The 25,164-nt window shown below is 47.0% G+C and overlaps 1 protein-coding gene across 2 annotated transcripts in view; it reads left to right on the top strand.

Moving 5' to 3' along the window:
- The window catches only part of DOCK5 (dedicator of cytokinesis 5), a 191,523-nt gene that overhangs the window by 68,353 nt on the left and 98,006 nt on the right, over positions 1 to 25,164 (top strand). For both annotated transcript variants that reach the window (XM_079139029.1, XM_079139030.1), the window contains exons 3-6: positions 5,418 to 5,458; positions 10,618 to 10,673; positions 12,948 to 13,044; positions 24,305 to 24,453. In XM_079139029.1, coding sequence (XP_078995155.1) covers positions 5,418 to 5,458; positions 10,618 to 10,673; positions 12,948 to 13,044; positions 24,305 to 24,453 — 343 coding nt within the window. The remainder of the gene's footprint in view (positions 1 to 5,417; positions 5,459 to 10,617; positions 10,674 to 12,947; positions 13,045 to 24,304; positions 24,454 to 25,164) is intronic.

The following is a 25,164-nucleotide window of genomic DNA, read 5'->3' as shown; positions in this document are numbered from 1 at the left end:
ACCTGCGAGCCACCTTCATGTCAGTGGATTACACCTGCCCGCTGTGTTTGGGTTCTTCTACTCTCTGTGCTGGATTTCAGGCTCATCCGTGACATCAGCAGTTAGTTCCTCTGCATGGCCAAGTTCTGCCCTTGGAGGAACGTATCGGTTTCTCTACACAAACTCCCGCTGATGTGCATGTCAGTGGGTTACAGTGTTTTGCTGTTGACAGTAAAGCATCCATACACGTTGTTGTGAAACATTGTTTTTGATGTATGTTTTCATTTATATCGGAGTGGATATTGCTAGGTCACAGGGTATGCCTGTGTTTACAGGAAACTGCGTAAGTGAGGACCGATTGCTCCACATCCTTACCAGTGCTTGGTACCCAGTGGGTATATAGTAGTATCTCATTGTGTCTTTTTTTTAAGTTATAATTTATAACAAGTAGAAGCCCTGGGTTTGATCCTAGCACTGCAAAAATGAAATGAAATTAAATTAAAAGAAGACATAAAACCATTCTGTCTGTTCCCAAATTCTCAAATCCCCTTTGTCATCAGTCCCACAGCATCCTAACCCTCAGCAGACACTGACCTGTTATCTATCCTTGTGATTTTGCCTTTGCCTGGCTTACCAGCCTTTATCAACTATGTTCTTCTTAATTTTTAGTTTTATCTGTCATAAAGGTAAAAATAATTTGAAAAGTCATATTATTTCTACAAGGTTTATAGAGATAAGCAGCAATCCTTTCCTGACTCTTTCATTTGTGAGGAATGTCAGCTCTTGCTGAGATCTTTAACTCTTTTATCCATTTTCTGTGGTGTCATCCCTTCGTTTCTAAATACCCGTGCTTTTATGATGTGATATTTGCATTTTCAGTTTCATTTATGAACCTCTTTGTGGAGGATAAGGATTTAGCCCTTCTGAACCTCACCAACCACATACGCACGCACACACCCATTTGTCCCTAGTATCAGTAACTCGGTGTAGATGTGCCATGATTTTCCTTCGAGACGTTGTCTGAGTTGTTAGCCCTGCAGCACCAGCAGCAGAGGCTGTACCCTGCTCACATTTCTTTCCTGGAATAATGTGTTTTTCTAGAGCTAATTCTTTTTTTCTTGTTCCCTGCAGCCCCTCCTGTGTTTCATACCCAAGGTTTCTGACTGAAGCTTTTACCTTCTCTTAATATGTCCGACTGTGAAATAATAATTGTCAGTCCTTAATTGCTGCTGTAATGGTCTCTAACGATTCGCCCTGGGCCCTGCCCTGCCCCTCTGCCTCCGCACCCCACCGTGGGTGCCTAGGTGGCCCTGTGCCACCTCAGGGCTGCCGAGCAGATCCTTTGGAGGGACACACCTCTCCCGCCTCCCCGAGCCCTGCAAGGGTTTCCTTCTGGTGATCTTCCTGTGCTGAGGGCGACACCGTCCGCCCATGTGATCAGCCAAGAGCTGAGTACCCCGGGTGCTTGCAGCTCCTCCTCCATTCAGGGCTGTGGGCGGCAGAACCATGAGCAGCCCCTGCGGATCCCGGACTCATCCTCATCGTTCCATCTCTGTCCACCTCCACGGCCTCCACCCACCGTCTTCTCCCATTGCTCCTCTTACTCCGCCTGGCCTCCCGCCATCCCCTCCTCCCTGGCAGCCAGGTGCTCTGAAAGCAGAAGGCACGTGACTTGACCTTTAAACCCTCCAGTGCTTCCTGTTGTCCCTGGAGTCAAACCCAGTTCCTCCTGGGGTACAGGCCTCCACCTCTGGAATCCCTCTGAGCCTTAGCATCCCCAGGGGACCTTTGGAGAAGCCCTAAGCTTGGGTCCTGGAGGTGGCATCTGCTATTTTAAGTTTCCCCTGGGGTCTGTGGAGGGAGCCGGGGGCTGAGGGCCACGCCCCGCTCCCTGCCCCTCCTTGCCTCCTGCCTCTGTCCACTCTGGGCGCTGGCAGGTGCGCCTGCATCCATCTTTGAACTTCAAGCTTAGGCTTGACTCACCGCCTTCTCATGGAACTTGTTTCTGTCTGGAAGTTTCTTTCCCCGGATATTTCCGTGGCTGGTTCCTTTTAGCTTCTCAGAGTGATCTCATGGGATGTCCCGTGTGACCAGCCGTTCTCCACTGTCCCTCTCCTGAAGTCCTCTGAGGACCAACGTGATCTCAGATGGCTCGTTTTGGTGTTTGTTCTCCGCTGGACTGCCATCTGCACGTGGACACTTGCTCTCCACTGCACTGTGCTCCTTAGATGAGTCGTTAATAAATCACTTGTGGAGTGACAGCGTGCAGAGGGCAGGAGCCCGGTAAGGGCCTCCCTGGGCAGAAGCCAGAACGAGCCGCGGCCACAGGGACGCTTGGATAGGCAGAGTGAAATGGGAAGATGGTAGCGTCTTGCCTGGTGGAGGTGAGAAGAAACCAGGAAAAGTAAGCACCTTCCACGGTGGAACTAGGAGCTCTCATAGTTTCACATCAGAGAAGACAGGTTCTTATTCTGGGCCGGGCAGTTCGAGGAAAACGGAAGAGACGTGTTATCTTCCTGGAAGAGCTGCCCCAGCAGAGACTCGTGTTCACCATGGTTGGTATGAACTTTGTTTTAGAGATTGTCATTTCACCTAAATGTAGGTAAGAATAGTTCTCTGTACTCCTTTCCCTTCATTTTAATAATGTAATAATTTAAGAAATTAAGGAAATTAAGAAATTTAATGATAATTTAAGGCGCTTCTCTCTCTGCCTCTTTGCCTCATGACACATTCCAAAGCCCCTAATAGCTCACTGTATTTAATTATGATTAGCTTACATTCATATTTGGAATTAACTAGAAAACGGTGCTCTTGCTTGGATTTCCATTCAAGTTTGTCATGTGAAAGTAGCACATGTACTTGTGAGCTATTACCCTGTCCTTCGCAGTTATTAGCAATTGAGTGTGGGAAGCAAGAGTGTGATTAAAACCCCGGAGAGAGATGTGTCCTGCTGTTGCCCGATGCCAAGGAAAATGAGTATTCACTTTTGAAATCCAGCTTGATTGTTTTATATACCATAATTCTAGAGAAAAGCAAGGAGGTTAAGAAAGTTTTTCAAAAATGACAGGTTTAAGAAACATAATTCTGTGATGATTGGCTGTGAAGGATGCTGTTTACAAAAGTGCAGATAAATTCTTCCCTGAAAGCGGATCAAAGTCTACATTTTGACATCTCACTTTATAAGGCCTCTTAGAAGACGAAAACTGCTTTGACAAGACTAAAGTGTTGCTTCTCAGCATGGGCCCAGGCTGTGCCTTGACCCAGGGTGGAGTTGAAGCCAGTCATTTGTGCAAAACCATTTTCAAGATGTTCAACATCTCTAGCAATCAGAGAAATGCAAATTAAAACTACCCTGAGATTCCTTCTCACTCCATTCAGAATGGCAATTATCAAGAATACAAGTAACAATAAATGTTGGTGAGGATGTGGGTAAAAAGGTACACTCTTACACTGCTGGTGGGACTGCAAATTGTTGCAACCATTATGGAAAACAGTATGGAGAGTCCTCAGAAAACTTGGAATAGAACCACCATTTGACCCAGCTATCCCACTCCTTGGTATATATCCAAAGGACTTAAAGTCAGCATACTACAGTGACACAGCCTCATCAATATTTATAGCAGTTCAATTCACAATAGGTAAGCTATGAAACCCAATTGGGTATCCTTCAACAGATGAATGGATAAAGAAAATACGTATGTACAGTGGAATATTACTCAACCTTAAGGAAAAATGACTTTATGACTTTTTCCAATAAATGGACACATCTGGAGACTATCATGCTAAGTGAAGTAAGCCAGTCCCCAAAAGCCAAAGGCCAAATGTTTTCACTGACATGTGGAAGCTAACCCACAATAAGGGGGAGAGGAGAATAGAAGTTCAGTAGATTAGACAAAGGGGAATGAAAATAGGGGAGGGGGACAGGAAAAGACAAGATGGTGAAATGTGTACATATATGAATATATATCATAGTGAATCCCACCATCACTTACATCCGTAAGAATGGAGTCCCAACTAGAATAAGATATATTCCATGCTTGTACAATTACATCAGAATGAATTCTGTCACGTACAACTAAAAAGAACCAATAAAATTTAAAAAAAAATAATTTCCATGTTTTAGCAGAACCAAGCAAGTGTGTGGGTGGGGTACAGACATGGAGCCCTGGGGGTAGTGTTTGGTTTGTTCTTCCTATACCTGATTTCCTGCACATTGGCATCCTAAATCGGGGATGGTGTTTCCTGTTCAGATATCTTTTTCAAACCATGTGCCTCGATGTAGGTGCCAATTCCACAGCAGAGTACCCCACCCCTCCCTGTAAAACATAGCAAGGTCCTTTAAATTCTTAACTACTACTGACAAGTTAAAATTCATGCAGACATTATTAAATCTATGCCCAAAGAAGGTAAATTCAATCTTCTATTTATAACATGTACAGAATAGATTATATGATTATTTTATGGTTGCTTTCATATAGACAGAAATCACAGGAGACTTCTAGAACTTACTGGCAGATACCTGAAATTCTCCTTACCATCACCATCTCCTCAGTGTCTGTGTCTGGTGCTTCTTTCTGTGTGCTACTTGTGACAGACAGGGTTCCCTTAGGCAAGGTGACCACATCAACGCCTTAGTTGGTTCCCCAGGGAATAGGAAATATTCTTCCAGTCAGTTACCCATACTATATGTTCAGGGAGGTTTTAATATAAAAATATTTGCTTGTGGACAGATTAAAATATATACACTCTCTCTAAGTTAAAGGGTGGGAAAATATCTGTATGTAAATCTGTCTTTATTGGAATTTTAAAAAGGAAATTAAAACCTTTTCCTGCAGACCTGGTAAATCCTTTTATTAAGAGTGGTGTTGATGTCATTACCCCAAGTTGCATAAAATATTTTATTATTTGTTTGGTATTTTCGGGAGTCGGGGGTGAAATATCTGTAGAGATAAAGTTTGTTACAACTTAAAATTAACCCAGAATATTAGTTCTTAACCGGGAAATGCAGAAGACTGAGAGATCCCAAGTGTAAATTATCTTAAAATGTCAATTTGAATTGTATAAGGTGACAAGGTAACTTGTAGAGTTAGCATATATTCAGTGAAAGTCCATTTTTATGCTGAACCATGTACCAAATGGCCATAAGTCCCAGGTCTTACCAGTCTGGACCCCTTGTGTAGAGACAAGGGCCTTGGGTCTAAGTGGATTTCCAGTCCTGGAGTTTTCAAGAGCACAGCTCTGAAGCAGATCTGGATTTTTATTGTGTAGCAAACTTAACTGTTCCTGTTCTAATACGTTGTCTAATATGTTTTCATTTTCTCTTGGGTTCCCATTTTAGCATGCAGGCTCCATGTGCTAACAGAACAGAGAATGATTGCTAACCTCTTTATGTTATCCCAGTAAACATAAAAGGTTTGTGTTCTCTTCTATCCCAACAGGTTGGTACCGAGGCTACACCCTCCAGAATAAATCTAAAAAGGTATGGCTTATTGTTGAATTGTTTCTTTTGAACTGCCCATAGTCTTGTGTTGTGTTCTCTGATCCCCTTATCTGCTCTCTCTGGATCTAGTTTGCTTGCTTTTTGAGGCCTTTCTTTTGATCTAAAAGCAAATTATCTGACTGCAGTGTTCAAGAATAATGGTGTAAATCTCATGAACTGGGTTTCCCACCACTGGATGGAAAGAGAAGGCTCTGGACGGCCTCAGGCTCTGTGCCCCTCAAGTTGAGCAGGCTGATAATGCAAAGTGCTCAGGGCACCTCTGAGGCTGGGACCTCTTCTCCCTTCATCCTGCACTTCCAAGACTCAGTCCCCAAACTGAAGGGCCTCCCTGTGGCCACTTGATTCTTTTCTTCATTGTCAGATGGACAAACCAGAGTAGTGATTTTCAGGTCTGGCCTCATAATCCTTTTACAAAAATCTGACATTGAAAAACAGGGAAGAAAAGGGGGTGCAATGGTAAGTATTGTCTCATGAAACTCTTAGGGGTGTATTTTTTTGTGTTTCATGCATTGTGAATTTAAGAATTTGGCAGATAGTACTGGTCCACCATCAAAATTTATCTCTTAGTATTCATCACGGGCTGAATTTGAAAAATACCAATCTAGACAGTCTCTTTTCCCCCTGTCAGAGCTACTCATTGTCAAGCTAATAAAACCCTGCTGGTTGCGTTAATACCCCCCTTGGTTTATTTTAGGGCCCGTCAGCTCTTTGCCTTTGGAAGGGCTTGCGGGGACGACATGCCGCATCAGCACTTTCTTTTGAAAGAGCAAAGTTGATAGGGCCTTATTATTTCACAATTAGCTCTCGTGCCAGATAGTGAATTAGAGAAGGGGCGAGGGACATGGTTTTGAGTTTATCAAGAGGGAAGAAGAAAAGAAAAAGAAAGGAAAAAAAAAAAAAAAACCAACCAGACAGACAGAAAACTTCCAGGGTTCTCATTCTTCAGACACAGCATGAAATAATCCCCTGCAGGGGGGCAGAGTTGAGCGCCCAAAGAGCTCAGGGCCCCTTCCTACACCTTCCTACAAGGTAAGGCCATGAAAACCCAGGATGTGTGATTGAAGTTGTTGATTCTTCAGTCACACTTGGTGTTTGCATGCGGATGTGTGCGTGCACACACACACACACACACACACACACACACACACACACACACATACACACACACAGTTTGCTTTGACAACTTAATAATGTAACAAAACACAAGTGATACCTACTTTGATGCCAGCTCCCTGGAGTGGGGCCTTCTGTCCCCCCACCCCCCAAACCCTGCTGCTGAGTTTTTCTACTCACTGTTAGATTCTCCTGTCCTCTCCTGTAGCTGACTTGTTTTCATCTGGCCTCTCGCTGACCTCAGTTTCTCTGGGCCTTCACGTCGGGGCCTCTGGAGGCAGGTGCTGGAGTGAATGAAACCCTGAGGTCTTAGGACTGGGCTAGGTCTGAAGTGGGGGGCTTGGAGGCGGGGTGCCTGGCCCAGGAGCCCTACTGGTATTTGTTTTCCTCAGTTATAGAAGCTACTAACTCCAGAGCACAAAAGAAGTTAGCAGAACTTTGATGTTCTGTGTTTATTAGACAGCAAAAACATGGAGGTCACTTAATTCCCAATCTTTTATTTTGTAAGTTTTTTTAAAAAACATAAAAACTGGGACATAGCTTGGAGGTAGAGCACTTGCCTAGCACGTGTGAGACCCTGGATTTGGTCCCCAGCACTGCAAAATGAATAGGCAAACGAACAAAATTCTTGGATAAATTCACATGAAATGTAAAGAACAAACAGAAGTCTTGATTTTTTAACTGGTAAATGTCACGCATGTTGAAACAAAGTCCCAGACCAATAGATCTTCCCTTTCAGAGAGTCTGCAGTGTATAAGGCTGCTTTGCAGCAGAGAAATCCTTGGTTTGTAAGACCTTCTATGATTTCCTAATATACCAAAATCTTTCCAGCCCCTCGTGCCCTGTTGTCGTCTTTGAAAAGCAGATGGACGGATGCTCCCCTAGGACGTAAATGAGTGCCAGTGTGCTTTTAAATTTTTTGTATTTGTTCAAGAGTGCCTAAAACCTTTATGTAAGCTTAAAACTTCACATTTCAGAAGAAATAGTTCAGGAAGAGCTTCTCTTCATTCTTGGTAATGGAAGAACTTTGTAATGGCCGGATGTGATGACACCAAGTCAGGGCACCTCTCTTGTGGAGGGTCAGGGAGAATGGACGGCAGGCAAAGTCCATGGCCCAATATGCTTGGCCCTTTTTTTTCTGGGTTGAGGGGGAGGAGGTACCAGGGATTGAACTCAGGGACACATGGCCACTGAGCCACATCCCCAGCCCTGTTTTGCTTTTTTTTTTTTTTTTTTTTTTAAGAGATAGGGCCTCACTGAGTTGCTTAGGGCCTCACTTTTGCTGAGGCTGGCTTTGAACTCGTGATCCTCCTGGCTCAGCCTCCTGAGCCCCTGGGATTACAGGCGTGTGCCCGGCGTTGCTTGACTCTGGACAGCACTTCATTAGGAGGCCCACCCATTAGCAGCCCTCTCCTTGAGCTCTGCCCACGTTCCCCTTAGGGGAAGAGCTGCTTGAGGGCCTATGGTCTTAATGGACATTCTCGGGCCATTTATAAACAGACCTGGCCATTTAGAGAGGTGATGGAAGGAGCCAGTGGTTTTGTGTGAATTGCAGAAGCCAAGAGCTCTGCAGAAACTGGTTATTGATCCCGGCAGGATTGTGGCAGTGTGGATAAAATCTAGAAAACCATTGGTTTTTTTATTTAAGTGAGTAGACTGCATTAAGAAAGGAAAAGCAGAATTGAGAGAGAGGCTATAAATCAAACATATATGACCCAGGTTTGCTCTGGCTTTTGTGTGTGTCATCGGAAAAGTGCCAGAAGCATCAGATTTACCAGAGCAATTAAAGGACTGTAAATGATCAGTGCTACCGTGGTGCCTTGAATTGACAGGTTGGTAATGGGAGAGAATGAGTTTTCTCTCAGTACGAACATCACGTCTGTACTCCAGCATAGAGGGGCTGCTGGCGAGGGGCTTAGGTATCACCATCTCTGTTTGTAAATCTGAGCGCTTCTGTCTTGGTGCTCTCCCACCTACTACGAGAGACCAGTCACCAGATTGAATGCACGAAGATTTTAATTGGCTTTTTGCCTTCTTGTTTTGAAAGATTTCCTGCAAGGAGATTCTGTGGACTATCAGTGTTACTTTTTTGGGGTGCTGGGGAGCAAACCCAGGGCCTCATCCGAGTTAAGTTCTACCACTGAGCTATGCCCCCAGCCCCAGCAATGTCACAGCTTGAAACTACTATTTTGCAATTACTACTTTTAAGCAGTTCATCCCTCCCCAAATTCCGCCCCCACACACACTTTTTTAAATGAGTTCTGGACTTTTTAAAAAAATTGTGGTTAAAAAAATATAGAATTTGCATCTTTGCCGATTTTCAGTGTACAGTGCAGTGGCATTAGGTACATTCAGATTGTTGTGCCCCCATTGCCACCGTCCACCTACAGAGCCTTTTCATCTTCCCAACTGAAGCTCTGGACACATGAAGTACTAGCTCCTCAGCCCCCAGGACCCCATTCTGCTTCACTTCTATGAATCTGCAGCTCCAAGTACCTCCTTTGGGGCTTTTTGACTGGCGTGCATTTACCATCACATCCTCAAGGTGAGACACGGCGATCAAGTCAGGGTCTTAGCTCAGCAGACAGGACAATCACCCACAGTCCCTGATGCATCCTAGGCACAGATCTGGAACTTTGGAGTTCCAGAAATCAGGACCCAAGCAAATTACACACACATTGAATTTTTTATTTTTACCGCTTGGTCATTTTTCCAAAATCACTCTACGTTTGATACCTGTGAAGACAGAGATCAAGTCGCCTCGTCTGTTTGTTCTTGGTCTTACTGGTGATGGGACTGGAATAGTGCTTCCTAGCTCATGTGACCCCCAGCTGCCCCTCCTCTAAAGCCAGGAGAAGGTCCTTTCTGCCTGGTTGGGGAAGGACTGGGCCTTTTGCTTCTGACTGGAGCAGTTGCAGGATCAACTCTGTCATCCAACGCTGGGAGCAGCTGAGCCCCAGTGTTCTTGCTGTTTCCTGTGTTACTGGCAGAGGATGAAAAGGGAGAAAGGAGAGTATCGTACAGACAAATATAGTGTGTGAAAGTGGACCCAGGCGCAGCCCCTGGGTGTCCGTGGGTCCTGAACCACAGTCCTCTGGGCAGCACCCCTGGTATGCGGTGTCTGCGGAGTTCACGCTGAGCCAGGGGGTCCCAGGCAGGCTCTCCTGCCTCCTAGTCTTGTCTGGTGCGGAAGCTGCCTTACGCCCAGCAGGGCCTTCTCCAGGTGACATTATCTTTCTTGGCAGAGGGAGCGTATTGCACAGTGAAATGGGAGCTCTTGGAATTGGAGAGAACTCACGTGGATGAGGGGCTTCCTTTGGTGAACCGGATCCGCAGTTCTGTAGTTTCTACTTGATAGTTAATGGCAGTGTCACAATACTGATGTAGAATTGTCTTGTAAGCCTACAGAAGGGAGGGCACCAAGGGTTGGGAAGTGCTGAGAATAACCAGGTAACTGCTGTCCTTGATTAGGGGGTGCATCTGGTTTCAGTGGAAGTGCTCAGAGAGATTTTAGGAGCTGAGTCCTACATAAGCGTCCATCTCGCTCATTATGTTCACTGTGATTCCCTTTAAAGGGAATCATCTCATGCATGTTGGATATGAAGGGGTTTTTGAGGCTCCCTGCTAGACTCCTTCCCGTTATTGTAGCTCTGAACTGACAGGGACTCTTTCTTCATGGAACATTAATCCTGTGCTTTCGGAGTCTAAATCTTTTTTTTTCCCCCCTCACGGGGCTGGGAATTGAACCCAGGACCTTGTGCTTGTGCGGCAAGCACTCTACCAACTGAGCTATCTCCCCAGCCCTGAACCCAAATCTTAAGGCCTGCCTTTTCAGTGTTTCAGCCACACCTTTAATGTTTCAGCCACACCTCTGTCTAGGTGGCCTGTCAGTGTGACTGACGTCCTGCAAACCTAATCAGGAAATTCCCTGTCGTCATGGTTCCCAGTCATTTTCTACCCTTCGTGCATTGGACTTTGGACTGAGGTTTTCTATGGTCTTAATAACGAAAGTTCTTCTCTCTTAGGGTATTTTTCCTGAAACCTACATCCATCTGAAAGAGGCAACTGTGGAAGACCGAGGGTAAGTTCCAGTTCAGGAAGACTCCTAGAAAGTGAAGAAGATATAAGGTGGTCAGGGAGGGGTGCCTTGCGCACACTCAGGTTTCTCTCCTCTCCTTGGTTCCACTTCTCCTCTGAGAGGGACAAGGATAAGAACATTTCCCTGATAAAATGCTCTCCTGTGTCGTAATGGTTCCCTGTGGGGGGTCTCTCAGCCACGTCCCACATGGATGAGAAAAGGGTTAACGCTGGAGGAGGATGTTGACCGTTTATCAATCATTTACCCATAAACTTATCTAATCAGTAAACACACAAGAGCCCATACTCCTTTTAAATGAGAGGAGGTGTGACAGATCTGGCCTCTAACAACCTGGGGTAGCCCAACTCTCTTTTATTTGTAGACACACAGGTAAAGGCGTCCAAGACCAGAGGAGCTTCTTCTGTGATGGACAGGATGGGGTGGAGTTAGGGGAGCCGTTCTCTTGGGGGAACTGGACAGGGGACTGTCTGATTCTGCTGGATGAGGATGGCTTCCCACAGTTCCCCCCTTGTATCTTCCTCCAGATTAGTCAAGGTAGCTGTAAGAAGCTGAGGGCTGTGCCTCCCCTTGTATTTACTACCTCCTCACTGTGTATGGGGGCATGCATGAACCTTTGGGACTCTGCAGCTAAGTTCTGAGAAGTTTCCGATTGGAATCTTTGCAAGGGAGAGAGGAGTAGGCAGCAGCCTGTACGTATCAGCTCTGAAGCTGGGACACATCACTGATCCTTCTGTGAACCTGGGATTTTAACTGCATGTTGGGGAAAGCAGTCCAGGTTGCTCAAGGGCCTGATGTGAGATTCCAGTGAATTAATATGTGCGAATGTGATCTGCAGATAACTTCGGCTAAAGTTCATCCATGTCCATTTCTTGCCTGGCTCTTTTGTCCTGGCCAGTGCTACCTTTGTGGCACCTCAGAAGATAATGCTCAGCCAAAATGGAAGAGAGGCCGGGAGCTCTTGAGTCTCCAGGAAGGAGGGTTGAGGAGGCAGTTAGAAATGGGCCTGGAATCCATGGCTGGTGGGGGGCTGGCTCTCAGAGTCAATGCAGCCTCAAAGTCAGAGAGAACTTGCTCCACCCTAAGCTCAGTGCTCTCATCAAAGACAACTTTACAGAACTCTTTGATGGCAGAACCAGGACCTTTAAAAGCCAGGTGTCCTGCCCTCTTGGAGAAGTCATCTTTCCAGTGGGCCATTCGTGGGCAGACTCCAGGTATCATTTGCTGCATTGGTGGAAAGCCAGAGTGGGAAGCCCATTGCACCTAATAGGGCTGCCGGGTGAAATGCAGAAAGCCCAGGTAAATTTACAACTCAGACGCTTAGCTTTCAGTGGGGTTAGGTCCTAGTAAACCTGTTGCAAGTTGAAAATGTCATAAATCAATAATGCATGTAATATATCTAACCCACCAAGCATCACAGCTTAGCCTACCTTCTTACATTAGCCTGGAGTTGGGCAAAATCATCTAGCATAATGCCTACTTTATAATTAAAAGTGTCAAATGCCTCATGTAGTTTACTGAACGCTGTACTGACCGTGAGAAGCAGCGGCCAGCTGGATATGCACTCAAACCATCATAAAGTTGTGAAATAGGAAGTCAAACCTCACAGGCTGGGGACCCTCTGTGATTTCCATAGTGGGTGTGCCCCAGATGCTCAAGTGTCATTTTTTTCCTGACACACTGCCTCCACGCTGCCTGAAATTCACTCACATTTGTTTGCTGGCTCTTGCGCTTTCTTCGGCTAATCATAGAAATACCAGAGCAGATTTATGTGAGTCAAGGTAGTGTAGCAACTGAGGATTTGTGTGTATCTGTATTTTCTATGCTGTGAAGCAGCAGGTGAGGTACGGGGGCACTACGTCAGTCCCTATGGGTGGGTGAGGTCCCAGATCCCAGGATGCTTGTCCCATGTACCCCTCTCTTCCTGCTCTCCCTAAGGAAACAGCAGCCTGGTGGAATCAGTGAATATAAGGTTATTTGCTTACATTTCTGAGAATCACTGAAGCCATCATGAAGCCACAGTGGAAGGTAGAGGCTGGGCCCATTGCAGGGCCTGGCTCAGGTGGAGGACTGTGCTGTTCTGAAGTGCTACCTTCTCAGAAGTCAAGAGTCCTATGGGACACATGCTCCCTCCATTCACAGGTTTTGCTTTATTTCAAGCCAAAGCAGCCCGGTTCCTATCTTCGTCTTGGGGAAGGTAGTCTAGGAAAGCATTTCCATCACTACGTAGTACAACGCATGTCTCTCTGGTTCTTTCAGACAGCACGAGACCGTGATTCCGGGGGAGCTGCCGCTGGTGCAGGAGCTCACATGCACTCTGCGAGAATGGGCTGTTATTTGGCGCAGTCTCTATGTGGTGAGTGTCCCCAGGGCTGGAACCCAGCAATGGCGTCAATCCTGTGCCCTCAGCCTGTCTGTTCTGCTCCAGAGGCATCCTCTGCAACAGTTGGCCTCTGAGCAGCTCTCTGTGTGGGGGGAGATCCATCTTTCCTGGACCACACAATGGCTGGCAACCAGCCGATTCTCATTTCCCTGGAATTGGGTCATTGATATGGGATCATGGAGGGAAGTAGGTGTAATCATTAATTACTTCAGTCTTCTCTCAGCTGACAAACATGCTGATTGTGAAAGTAATAATGATAGTCATAACTGCAAACACTTACCTAATCCCTCCTCAGTGCCCGAAACTGCCGCGGATCATTACGACACTCCTGTAAAGCTGGTGCAATTACAGTTATTAACCCACCAGTAAGGAGCCCGAGGGACTCACTCCGCATCTCGGGGTGCACCCGTGAATACAAAGGCGTAAATGTTTCAGTGCTCAGCCTCCTAAGGGGGACGTTCCTAACCACTTTACCTTACAGACTCCGTACTGTTCGTCTCTGGGTGGGGCAGACTTCCATGCACTCTCTCACAGCCGATCACTGATGCCTGTCTGGTTTAGTGGGAGGTTACACAGGGACCCGCACACCCTCTGTAATAGACCATGATCATAAACTGCACATGGGTTTGCAGTTGGGTCTGCCATGATGTGGATGTGGTTTGCCCCTCTGAAACTCACGTTGAACTTTCATTTCCATTGTGAGGTATCAAAGAGGGAGGGGCCTTTGGGAAGTGGTTAGGATTTAGTAAGGTCGTCAGTGTGGAGCCCACGATTGAATGATGATGACTTTATAAGAATAAAGATCAGAAGGTAATCACTTATGTGCTCCCTGTTCCTCACCATGTGGTGCTCTGATCCGCCTTGGGACTCTGCCATCACCAGATTTAACCCCTTGGCCTTAGAGTAGAACCATAACCAACATAGACCTCTTTTCTTTATAACATAGCCAATCTGTGGTATTGTGTTATTAGCAACAGAAAAACAGGCTAGGACAAGGACCCAGTAAATCTAGCACTAAATATTACCAGACTGAGAACAGCTATATTGCAAGAGACCAAGGACTTTCCAAGCCCATTACCAGCAGGCCTAGCTCATCTCTCGTTCAGGAAGCTGTTCTTCAGTGTTGGAATCCACAAAACTCCTCCCTCCCTTCCTTCCTCCCTCCCGCCTTTCCTTCCTTCCATACTGGAGACTGAATCCAGAGCTTCATGCATACTAGGCAAGTTCTGTACCATTGAGCTACACTCCCAGCCCTTTTGATTTTGAGACAGGGTCTCACTAAGATGCTCAGTCTACCCTAGAACTTGTCATCCTTCTGCCTCGGCCTCCTGAGTCACTGGGATCACAGTCTATGCACCGGCCTGCATAGACTTTTCTAAAGTTGCCTCTTTCCTGAGCATCGGTTGGATCTCACCTCTGCAGATAGCTTCCAGTTTGCTGATGAATGCCTTCTCCATGGCTGGACATGTGAACAAGGTCCTTGAGGTCATGGACTAGGGGGGAAGGCCCAGGAACCATTCTCTCTTCTTCATGTGGCTTTGTTTTTATTTAGGTTCTTATCTGGTCATTTGTCGATTCTGCATTTTAACTTTCAAAGGCCAGTGATGCACACCAGTAATCCCAGAGACTCAGGAGGCTGAGGAGGAGGATTACAAGTTTGAGCCCAACCTGAGCAACTTAGTGAGATCCTGTTGCAAAATAGAAAAGGGTTGGGGATTCAGCTTGGTGGGAGAGCACCCCTGGGTTTAATCCCCAGCACCCCCCCACACACACACACATCCCAGCCAATCGTACTAAGTCGTCGAGAGCCCCATTCTAGGTCCTCTGTGCCCGAAGCAGTAATCGCACCTCTTGGTAGTGTAAGTTCCAGGAGTTCCTGTAAGATACTTCATTTCCCTTCAGCACTGTCACTTCCTGTGACAGATTGCAGCAGTAGAAATCACCAACCCCCTCGGTGGAAAACTGTCTGCCCAACTTTCAAAGCCTCAGTTAAGTCCTTTCTTCTCCATGATGTGTCTTCAGTACACACCGATCCATAGCGTTTCCCCTCCGGGCCATCAGAGCATGCTCTGCTGCCCACAGACTGACCCTTGGGGGATACGGTATTGAAGGTGGTCTTCTGATCTCTCTAGCCAATTTAGGAAAGAGCTCACTCTGAGTTCCTAAATCATCAGCTCTGGGAGGATGGAGATGTTGCTGTCAGCCCTGTGGCCTGCATTGATCACTGGCACTTATACAAAGTACTCTCTGGCCCTGGTTAATTGATCAGTTAGTGGCTGTAACTGGAGGAGGAATTGCACGTACGTGCCTTCGTTCCTTAACGTGGCCTTCCTGGAAATTAGTGAGCGGTGAAATGTATTAGATAAGAATGGGCTGTGCATCCCTGCATTGTCTGTTTTCTGTCACTATCATGAAACATTTGAAGCACATAACTTATAAAGAAAAGAGGTGTAGGTAGCTCACAGTTCTGGAGGTTCAAGGGCCTGAGGCCAGCATCAGCTTTGTACTTGTGAGGACCTCGGGGCAGGTGGCAGCACAGTGGTGGGAGCTCGGATGGAAGGAGCATCCACAGGACAAGACAGGAAACCAGGGCATAGGGAGGAGCCCCATTCTTTTTATAGCAGCCCCCTGGAGATAACTGACTGGGTCTCACAGAACTACTTCAGTGCCTGCCAAGGGTGTTAGCCCCAGTGACCTCCCTCAAGGCCCCACCTCCTAAAGGTTCACCATATGGGGGGCATTCCAAAACATGAACCCTTGGAAGACAAATCCGTACCGTGTCATAGGAAACCGTAGTCATCCCTGATCTCAAAATCAAACTGCTCCAGAACCCAGAACTTCATGAGCCCCCACACGATGCCACAAGTGGAAAGTTCCGTGCCTGACCTCATGTGGGAACCTTCGTTTCACGCACAGAATTGTTCAAAGTGTTGTATCACATTGCCTTTAGGCTGTGTGTAGAAGACGGATAGAAAGCATAAACAAATTTCACGTTGTGACTTGGGTGCCAGCCCCCAAGAGATCTCCTGATGTGTATGCAACTCTCCCCAAATCCCAAAAACAATCTGAAACCTCTCTGGTCCCAGGCATTTCTGGTAAGGGCCACTCAGCCAGTGTTGGGAAAGGAGATTCATGGTTTAAGAGGTCTGGGGGAAGAGTGGAGAGTGAATGAAGTGAACCTTTCTTGCTTGCTGACTCTCACCGTTGTGCTCATTTTCACGTCCTTTATAGATCCACGCATGTCCGTGCCAGGTGGGTGTTGAAAGGAACTGAGAAGTACGGACGAGACTCAGTGGTAGAGCACTTGCCTAGCATGTGCGAGGGCCTGGGTTTGATCCCCAGCACTAAATAAATACATAAATAAATAAGAAAGAGAGAGAAAGCAAGCCCTTCTGAGGCCAGCATGTTGCATCTCCTACTTTGGATGTGTCTGATAAAATGCTCATTTTGTGACTTGTGAATATTTTAAGTTGACTTAGAGCTGCTACTGATTGACGTAAAGACATTCATGGTGAGGATTCTTAGTCGATAGGGCTGAGCAATCTACTTCTGCTTGTGATGGTGCGTGCTTACCCATCAGGGAATAAGCCACTTAAAATGGGTTGTTATTCATCGTGACTTTTTTTCTTCCAGCCCCTTTCTACCACATGGACAGTTTCCTTCAGGCAGAATTTCTCGAAAGAAATTGTATGTCAAAATAGCAAACCTCAAATATCATAGTTCAACTGGGAAGAAATTAAAGGAAACCGAATCTCTAGTTTTCTTGTCCCCCCGACCCATATATTAGTGTTTTGTTTTCTGCTTCTGTGCATGAGTTCCTTTAGTCCTGGTAAAGGTGAATACAGATTTTACTGGTGTACATTCATACATGAATCAGGTTTCTCATCTATTTGTTTCCTCAAATTATGAGACCAGGCATTTTGCTTGATGTCTTTCATAACTCCAGTGATGCCTTAGAAACCACTTTTTTAACTAAAATTTGTTTCCTGATTCTGTTCTGTTCAGTCTAAGTTCATTGAAAATTTACATTTTCTGGACCCAGGGTCTTCCATGGGGGAAATGCAATCCACTAACCAGATTGAGCTCAGCTGTTGTAGATGCTGGTGATTATTCTAGAGAGGAAGGGCTTTCATCTGGCGTGATGTTTTCAGCAGCAGTACAGTGACACTGTGAAATAATCATGAATGTGTCTTAAGTGGGCAGGGAGTGCCAGTCCTGCAGGAGGGGAACCCCCTTTGCTAGGAGGGGAACCCCCTGCCCAAAAGAAGAGGGAATGACTCCGGCCTTCCTGTGCAGCGTTCTTGTCTTCTGTTGAATCACTTCTCCTGGTGGGGGTTGGCCTTGTGCCGGGGAGGAAGCTGGCTGCAGGAGCCAGGCATTGGCCCAGAAAGTAGGACGCTGGGTTTCTTCTGCAGGCCCTGTCCTGACGAGCGTGGTCCTGAGCAAGTCACTTGATGTCTCTAAGCCTCTGCTGGATTCCACCCCCACCGTCAAGCTCCCTTTTGACCCAGACCTGCAAGACCTGGGGAGAGGTGGTAGCTTCCAAACCCTCGTGCAGACAGACCTCAAGGACTCTGCGCGTGGCAATGCCGCAGCTGTCTGTCTTCTGCCTGGGAGGCCTGGGCTCCTGGCTTCCCTTTCGCTCGCCTGCTGCCTCTGCCAGAGCCCCAGAAACTCCCTTCCCTGTGCCGCCCTTATCCAAGGCCACTTTGTCTCCCGTAATCGTTTTAGGCAGAATGACCTTGAGAACTTCGGAGTAGGCTGTTTTCCACCAGAGACAGTGATCCTTCCTGGCTTAGGCTCAGGTCCAGGAGGCGTGGGTACTTGCAGCATCCAGGCTGCAGATTCACAGCGTTCCTGATGAGCTTGGCCTGCCCGGCTGTTCCTCAGTGGGAGCCGGCCCCTGGGTGTTGGTAGGTCAGGAAAGGAGGGAATATCCTGATCAATGAGGTCATCGGCGAGGTGCCAGGACCCGGCCAGACAGACTGACTGGCTCTTCAGTTCTGGCCCCCTCGTTCACTGGGTATGTACATTTATATTCAGAAAAAATAACAAGGCCAGTAATAGTTACTAAAAACAAACAAGCCGAAAAAGAAAGAACTTGGATTCAGAAGGCTTGTAGCTAATCCTGTGGCCTCAGAAAAGTCCCTTGACCTCTTAAGTTTTATTTTCCTTTCCTGAAGTAGGGATTATATGTAATATAGGCCTTGGAAATGCACTGTAAGGTCTCGGTGGGATAATCTGTATAAAACTCCCAGAGCAGTACCTGGCGCACTGTGGTGATAAGTGACGGCCCTGTTTGTCCCCTTAGTATGCTGCTTCTCCAAAGGGCTGATTGAGCTGGTGTTCAGGAGAGCTCCCCGCACCCTGACCCTCACCCTGAGGTCATTTAAGTGTGCACCCAGCTGTGGTCATTTCCTCACGTCCAGCCCTGAGGTAGCTCGACTGCTCAAGGCCAGTGGAGTTGAAGTTTCCTACCCATTATTCCTTGGAACCTTTCAGGATCTGCATTTTCCCTAGAACTGGAAGGAAGAGCCAGAGAACTCTCTGGCCTCTTCTGTTCCAGTGCCACCAGCTCCCCAGCTGCCACGTGAGCCCCCCCACGAAGTGGGTGGATGCAGATGTGCTGACCAGGACCTGGTCGGATCTGAGTAGTATCTAACTTCACTGCCCTGGAAATCTGCTGCCTGCCTGCTCCCCCTGATCCATCTCGGCGCTGCTCCTGCCTTCCAGCTGGAGAAGGGGTTGGGTGAAGGCTGGCCAGGCAGGCCTGTCCCCTGAGTGAGAGCAGACGGCTGAAGAACCTGGTGACAGAGGTGGGTTCATCCACAGTGTAGACTCTAGTGAGTCTAACTAACTGCCAACAGCTAGCTCATGGGAAGGACTGATCTCCCCCCCACCCCGATTTAAAATTTGTCAAGGAATAAAAGTCTGAGTCCAACTGTAGTTCTGGAAAACTGGAGCAAAGAAAGGGCCTGTGGTGAGATGTGGGGTGGCGGACCTCCCTTTCTTCGCGCCATTCCATATGCAGGCAGATTAAGGCCGTCTCTGTGAGCTGCTGGTTGTTACTGGCTGCGGAGCCAGCTCTAAGGATAATCAGGCTGGTCTCGTGGTCTGAAACCACCATCGGATCCCTTATGACCAAGGACAGAAAATCCCCAAGGCCAGCTTCACCCCGTTGTCAGGGCACTTGATCTGTGATTTGCAAGCCCTACTTCCACGTGGTTCTGATGCGGGACAAGGTGTGACGTGGAGGTGACAAGGACAAGGCCTGGGCAGTGCTTTGAGTATTTTTCCAATTTTGATTTTTCTCTGTTTTGGTTTTTACTGGCTTTCAGGATTTCCTTTAATTCAGGAGGCAAAAAAGGATCTAGAATTGGAATCTTTTCTTTTGAAATCAGACTTTGGCTAGGCAAGCAACGCTTTCTCGCGGGATGGAGAGAAGAGGACAGGAAGGGTGACCGGGTGGTCATTGAGGCTCAAGGACGAAGAAGGATCCAAATGCCAGGACTGGACCCCAGAAGTTACAGCTGTGTGGAAAAGACAGCAGACTGTTACAAAATTCTGAACAGGGGGACATTTGACGTCACACCTGCCAACTGTGCAAGCCCTGGGTAAGGTGATGCCGTCCCAGAGCTGACCAGCAGGTTGCTGGGAAGGATCAGTGGAGCTGAACATCTCAGGCACAGGCTTGAGGCCCCTGTCCTTGGGAAGGGACCTCAGTACCAGTGCCACGATTTTACAGATGGGCTTATCCTGGAGGGAATGATTTGCCCAAAGTCACACAGCAAGTTAATGAATGACCTTGAGATGTCTAGTGACGAATTAGAAGTAGGAACCAAGTCCCCATCAGCTCTCTCGAGCACTTTTTCCTCCTAATCATAAAATCCGTGTGGAACAGGAAAGGTTGGTGAGCAGGGCTTCTTTTGCACGTGGAGGGCTGGAGGACCTGAGAAAAGGCTTTTGGCTGTGATCTGCATTCTTTGAGAAAGGAAGGGAAGAATCCCTGTTTTCTGACACCTGGGGAGTCTGGATGGCCTCAGAATTTCTGTGCGACTCCATAGATGATGTCCACATTGCTGTCAGTCTCAAAGGCAAAGCTGTTTAATCTTGTGACTTTGTTTTCTTTTCAGAAGGTCTTAAAAAAAAAAAAAAAAAGATAAACAACCAGATTAGGAATATAAATATTCCTAATCTGTGATTTGGCACAGTGAACCAGAGTGGCTGTCTCCAGCCTTCCTTGGGCAACGACAGCACACAGGGCTGATGCCCGGGCAGTGTCTGATGCCACCGGACTGTGAACTTGGGAACCTCCGATATCTGCAAGTAGAAAAACAGAAGAAATGCTAAGCAAATGCAGGAAAATCTCCACCATCTTGGAGAAAGATAACTAAGGTTTTATTTTGTGAGCTATTCCTCATTCAAATCAAAATCACGGTGCCATTTTAAATTTGAGTCATCAGAATCTGTCTTTGAGTTCCTACTGTACCACAGAATTGTGTTGAGTTTTGCAGAAAGGGGTCATGACCAAGAAATTATCAAATGACGTGATAATGGCTGTTACTGCAGAAAAGGCTACAGAAATAAAGACTATGGATAGTAGAGAAGGCTGCAGGTCTGGGCTGCTCAAGATTTTGAAAACGGGACAGGAAGGAGGGTGTATTTGTCCATTCTGTTGCTATAACAAAATATAAGGCTGGGTACTTTATAAAGAGAAAAGGTTTATTTTGCTCACAGTTTTGGTGGCTGAAAGGCCAAGACTGGTCAACTTCATCTGCTTGGCCTCTGGTGAGAGCCCTCTGACTGTGTCAGTATAGCAGTGCTTGCGAGAGAAAGTGATCACAGGGTGAGAAGGAAGAGGGATTCAGGTCCCAGGCTTGCTCTATCGAGAGTGAACTCACAGCTAGGAATGGTGGCATATGCCTATAATCCCAGGGACACAAGAGGCCAAGGCTGGAAGACGGCAAGTTCAAAGCCAGCTTCAGCAACTTAGCAAGACCCTGTCTTAAAATAAAATAAATAAATAAATAAAATGAAAGAGGGCTGGGGATGTAGCTTGGTGGTAGAGCACCCCTGGGTTAAATTCCCAGGGTAAAAAAATAAAATAAAATTCCAGGAACACAGTGTTCATCCCTGCCAGTGACCTGATTGCCTCACTGGCTCTTCCTCTTAAAGGTTCTGCACCTTCCCAAAACCACCACACTGGGGACCAAGACAAGAGACCAGGCACCGCAGGGACAAGCAGAGGAAAGGCGCAGAGCTGCTCAGTCTGCTGGGAATGCTGGGCTTTCTCCTCACTTGTCCTCATGCTTCTCCCACAACCCGGAGGCGTCAGGGGCCAGCGATCCCAGAACACCTTGCTCAGAACAGTCTCGGGCTTGTGGCAGCAAAGCCTGTTTCCTTGGGGTAAACGGGGAAGTTGCTTCCTTTAGTCTGTCCCAGCTTGTCTGTGCAGAATTGATTTGGCACAGTGAACCAGAGTGGCTGTCTCCAGCCTTCCTTGGGCAAAGATGGCACACAGGGCTAATGCCCGGGCAGTGTCTGATGTCACCGGACTGCGAACTTGGGAACGCGTGCCCCCCCAGGACTCACCAGCGTGGGAGCCCTTTCCTGAGTTACCACAAGTCACATCTTAATGAAAACTAGGAAGCGTTAAAAACAGAATCTAAGTAGGAATACCCAAGTGGGTTGTTGGAAAGAAAAGAAAAGGGGAATAAAAGATCCCCTTTTTGCCTAACAGTTTTGAAAGGTGAAATCTAATTTTTTTTTTTTTTTTTTTTTTTACTTCGAAACATTTTAATGTAGTTCAAGTCGACCTGTCTGGTTCATTTCAGTTCCTTCACTGCCAAACCTGGGGGCAGACTGCTTCAGCTTCTCTGCCTTCTCCTTGTCTGTGATGACCAAGGTAGAAAGGGGTCTGCTGCATCGAACTTGGAACTTCACATTAGCCTGGTTTGTCTTGATTTTGACAGATGGGGCATCCTTTCGAAAGGCCAGATCTTCCAGATCGAACTTCTCACTCCTTTTTCCAGTTTGAAAACCAGTGAAATGGAAACATTTTATCTAGGATTGTAAAAACAAAATTTGCTTATAAAACCGGAACATGTGAGTGTCTCATTTTCTGCTTCTCTGAGGACTGACTAAGGAGGAAGAAGCAATCCAGAAAATGCTTAAAGCACGCAATGAGGGCGGTGTCCCAACTGCAGGCAGGCTTTGCCTCTGTTTAAGAGCCTCAGTTAATAAAGCATAGCGCAGTTGCAGATGACCAGTACTTCCTCCCGCTCCTGCCTGTTCCCACGAACTTTGAACTTGAACAAGGGTTTGTATCACACTCTGCTGATCTCACGGTCGCCTCCCACTGCCCCCGGGCAGTTTGTGGGATCTTCCCTCCATGCTGACTGTTCAGAAGTGCCCTGAATGTTTTCAGCCCAGGAAGGTGTACCCCGGGAGCGTTGCAGAAGAACCCCGGGTCGCGCCACATAGCCACAGCAGCATCCGAGTGTGCATTTGGTTGTTGTTGGCATGGCAAATCTGCTGTTTCCTGTAACCTCTGGAGTATATGGTTACACATCCCTACCACGAGTTTCACCTGTGAATGAGAAAGCAGCAGTTTCGTAGTGTACACGGAGTGAGTGGGATCACACAGGTCCTTATGCAATGGATTTCAAAGTGATCCACAGTTTTCCTTATCCCTCTATACAAGAGTGACCTCCCCTGTGTATTCAATATCATATTGCCCTCTTTTCTTATTTCTTTGTTCTTTGTTATTGTTTTTCTGTTTTTCTTTCTGACACTTTTCATCGTCTGAAGTTGTCTTGTGAGTGTATGGATATAACATAATGTCATATAACATTTTACGTGTACTTATTGCTGCCTCTAGAATGTTAGATTCCTGAGGGCAGAAACTTTGTTTCCAGGACATAGCACATGCTCATGGTTGGCTGATTTTTTAAAAAATATAATGAAACCAGGTACCATGTTGCACACCTGGAATTCTAGAGACATGGGAGGCTGAGGCAGGAGGATCTCAAGTTTGAGACCAACCTCAGTAACTTAGCAAGACCCTATCTCAAAAATAAGAAATATAAAGGACTAGGGATATGATGAGTTGGTTATAAGTTAACTTAGATCTGTTACAGAAGTTATTAGAAAAGCCCTAAGTGAGTTAAATATCTAAATGATCTAACAATTTTCCCGAAAAATAGAGGTTTGAAAGTAATGTTTAAAATTTTATTTTCAAATATCCCTTACCTTGTCATGACATTTATTTCTTCATTCATGATTCTCACCTTCAGGACATTTTATCAAAAGCCTTCTTAGTACCAGCTACTAGGGACAAAACAAACTGGCTTCTCATCCAGTGGGAGCTTACCGTCCATGGGGAGAGTGGGACAAGCCAGGCCATGGGGTGCTGGATGCTGGATGGTAGTCAATTCTGGGAATAGCGGGAGGCACAGCTCACCCTGAGATGGGGCTTCCGGGAAGAGCTTCTGAGTGGCAGCTGAAGTCAGAACTGGCCGGTTGGCAGCGGGTGCCCAGCGTGGGCTGGGCAGGGTTGGGGGAGCAGCAGAGGGTCTGGAGCCGTTGGGAGACACAGATAGAGCTCTGCGTGGAAGGAGCAGGAGTTCTTCACAGAGTCGGTGGGAAATGCCAGTGGGAATGTGGGGGAGAGTCAGGACGCAAGGGGACTTACCCTGGGCTCTGTGGTGTCTGGTGGAAGTCCCTGGAGAGTGTTAAGCAGGACAGATACGACTGGAATTTTTGGGTGTGTGGGTTTTGATGTACTTGGAACTTAGGACCAGCCATCCATCCCGCAACTGCTTACCCATCTTTCTTTTTTCTCCTAGTACAGAGGATTGAGCCAGGGAGCTCTGCCACTGAGCTACATCCCCAGCTCTTTTTTTATTTTTTGAGACCAGTTTCCACTGAGTTGCTGAGGCTGGCCTCAAACTTGCAATGCTCCTGCCTCAGCCTCCCAAGTGCTAGAATTACAAGCCTGCACCACCACATCCCACGGTGCCAGGCCATTTTGCAAGTTGCAAAGAGGGATGAATAGAAGTAGCTCAGGGCACAGCCATTCCTATGGATGTTTAAAAAAGAAATCCCTTGAAGTGCATGTAGCACAATGAACTGGCCGGGTAATACCCCCCAGAGGATCCGTCGCAGATGCTCGCTCTCCATCGCACCGTTTCTTTTTTGAATATCTTTTCTCCACCTCTCTTTCCCATCTTAGAACAACAAGGTCACACTCTTCCGCCAGCTGCAGCAGATGACCTACAGCCTGATTGAGTGGCGCTCCCAGATCCTGTCTGGGACCCTCCCCAAGGACGAACTGGCAGAGCTCAAGAAGAAGGTCACAGCCAAAATTGACCATGGGAACAGGTAAATCGAGGGTGGGACCCTGGAAAATGACCCGCACCGTCATGCTGATGATACTGTTCCCAGAGGACGTCTTTTAAATCTTTTTTTTTTTTTTTTTTAATTGACATAGTCATTGTACACAGGTGTGGGGTACCGTGTGGTATTTCAACACAGGCATATAGTGTGCGATGGTTTGATCAGGGTAATTGGCGCATCTACCACTTTTTTTTTTTTTGGTACTGGGGATTGAACCTGGGGGCACTTAACTACTGAGCCACATTCCCAGCCCTTCTTATTCTTTATTTTGAGACAGAGTCTTCCTAAGTTGTTTAGGGCCTTGCTAAGTTGTTGAGGCTGGCTTTGAACTTGTGATGTTCCTGCCTCAGTCTCCAGAGCCGCTGGGACTACAGGTGTGCCACCACGCCCAGCCATATCCACCACCTTAACCATTTATCATTTCTTTGGGGAACATTCAGAGTTCTCTACTGGCTATTTGAAATACACGGTTCATTGCTGCCAGCCAGCCACCCTGCTTTGCTGTGAAGCCCTCAATGTCATTCCTCTCAAATGCACCCTGTACTTCTCCCCACCCCCCTCCCGGCTTCCCCAGCCTGGCCACAAATTTTTTGATCTACTGGTGGCCAAAGAATACTGCTTTCTGCTCCCTCGGTGCCTTAGAAAACAGCTCGTCTCACTGAACGTTTTTCACGGTGCCCTCTGTGGTCCGACACT

Source organism: Sciurus vulgaris, assembly GCF_902686455.1.
Source record: "Sciurus vulgaris genome assembly, chromosome: 5".
NCBI classification, from domain to species: Eukaryota; Metazoa; Chordata; class Mammalia; order Rodentia; family Sciuridae; genus Sciurus; species Sciurus vulgaris.
The sequence above is the reverse complement of the archived record's forward strand: the minus strand, read 5'-3'. Positions and strand labels throughout refer to the sequence as shown.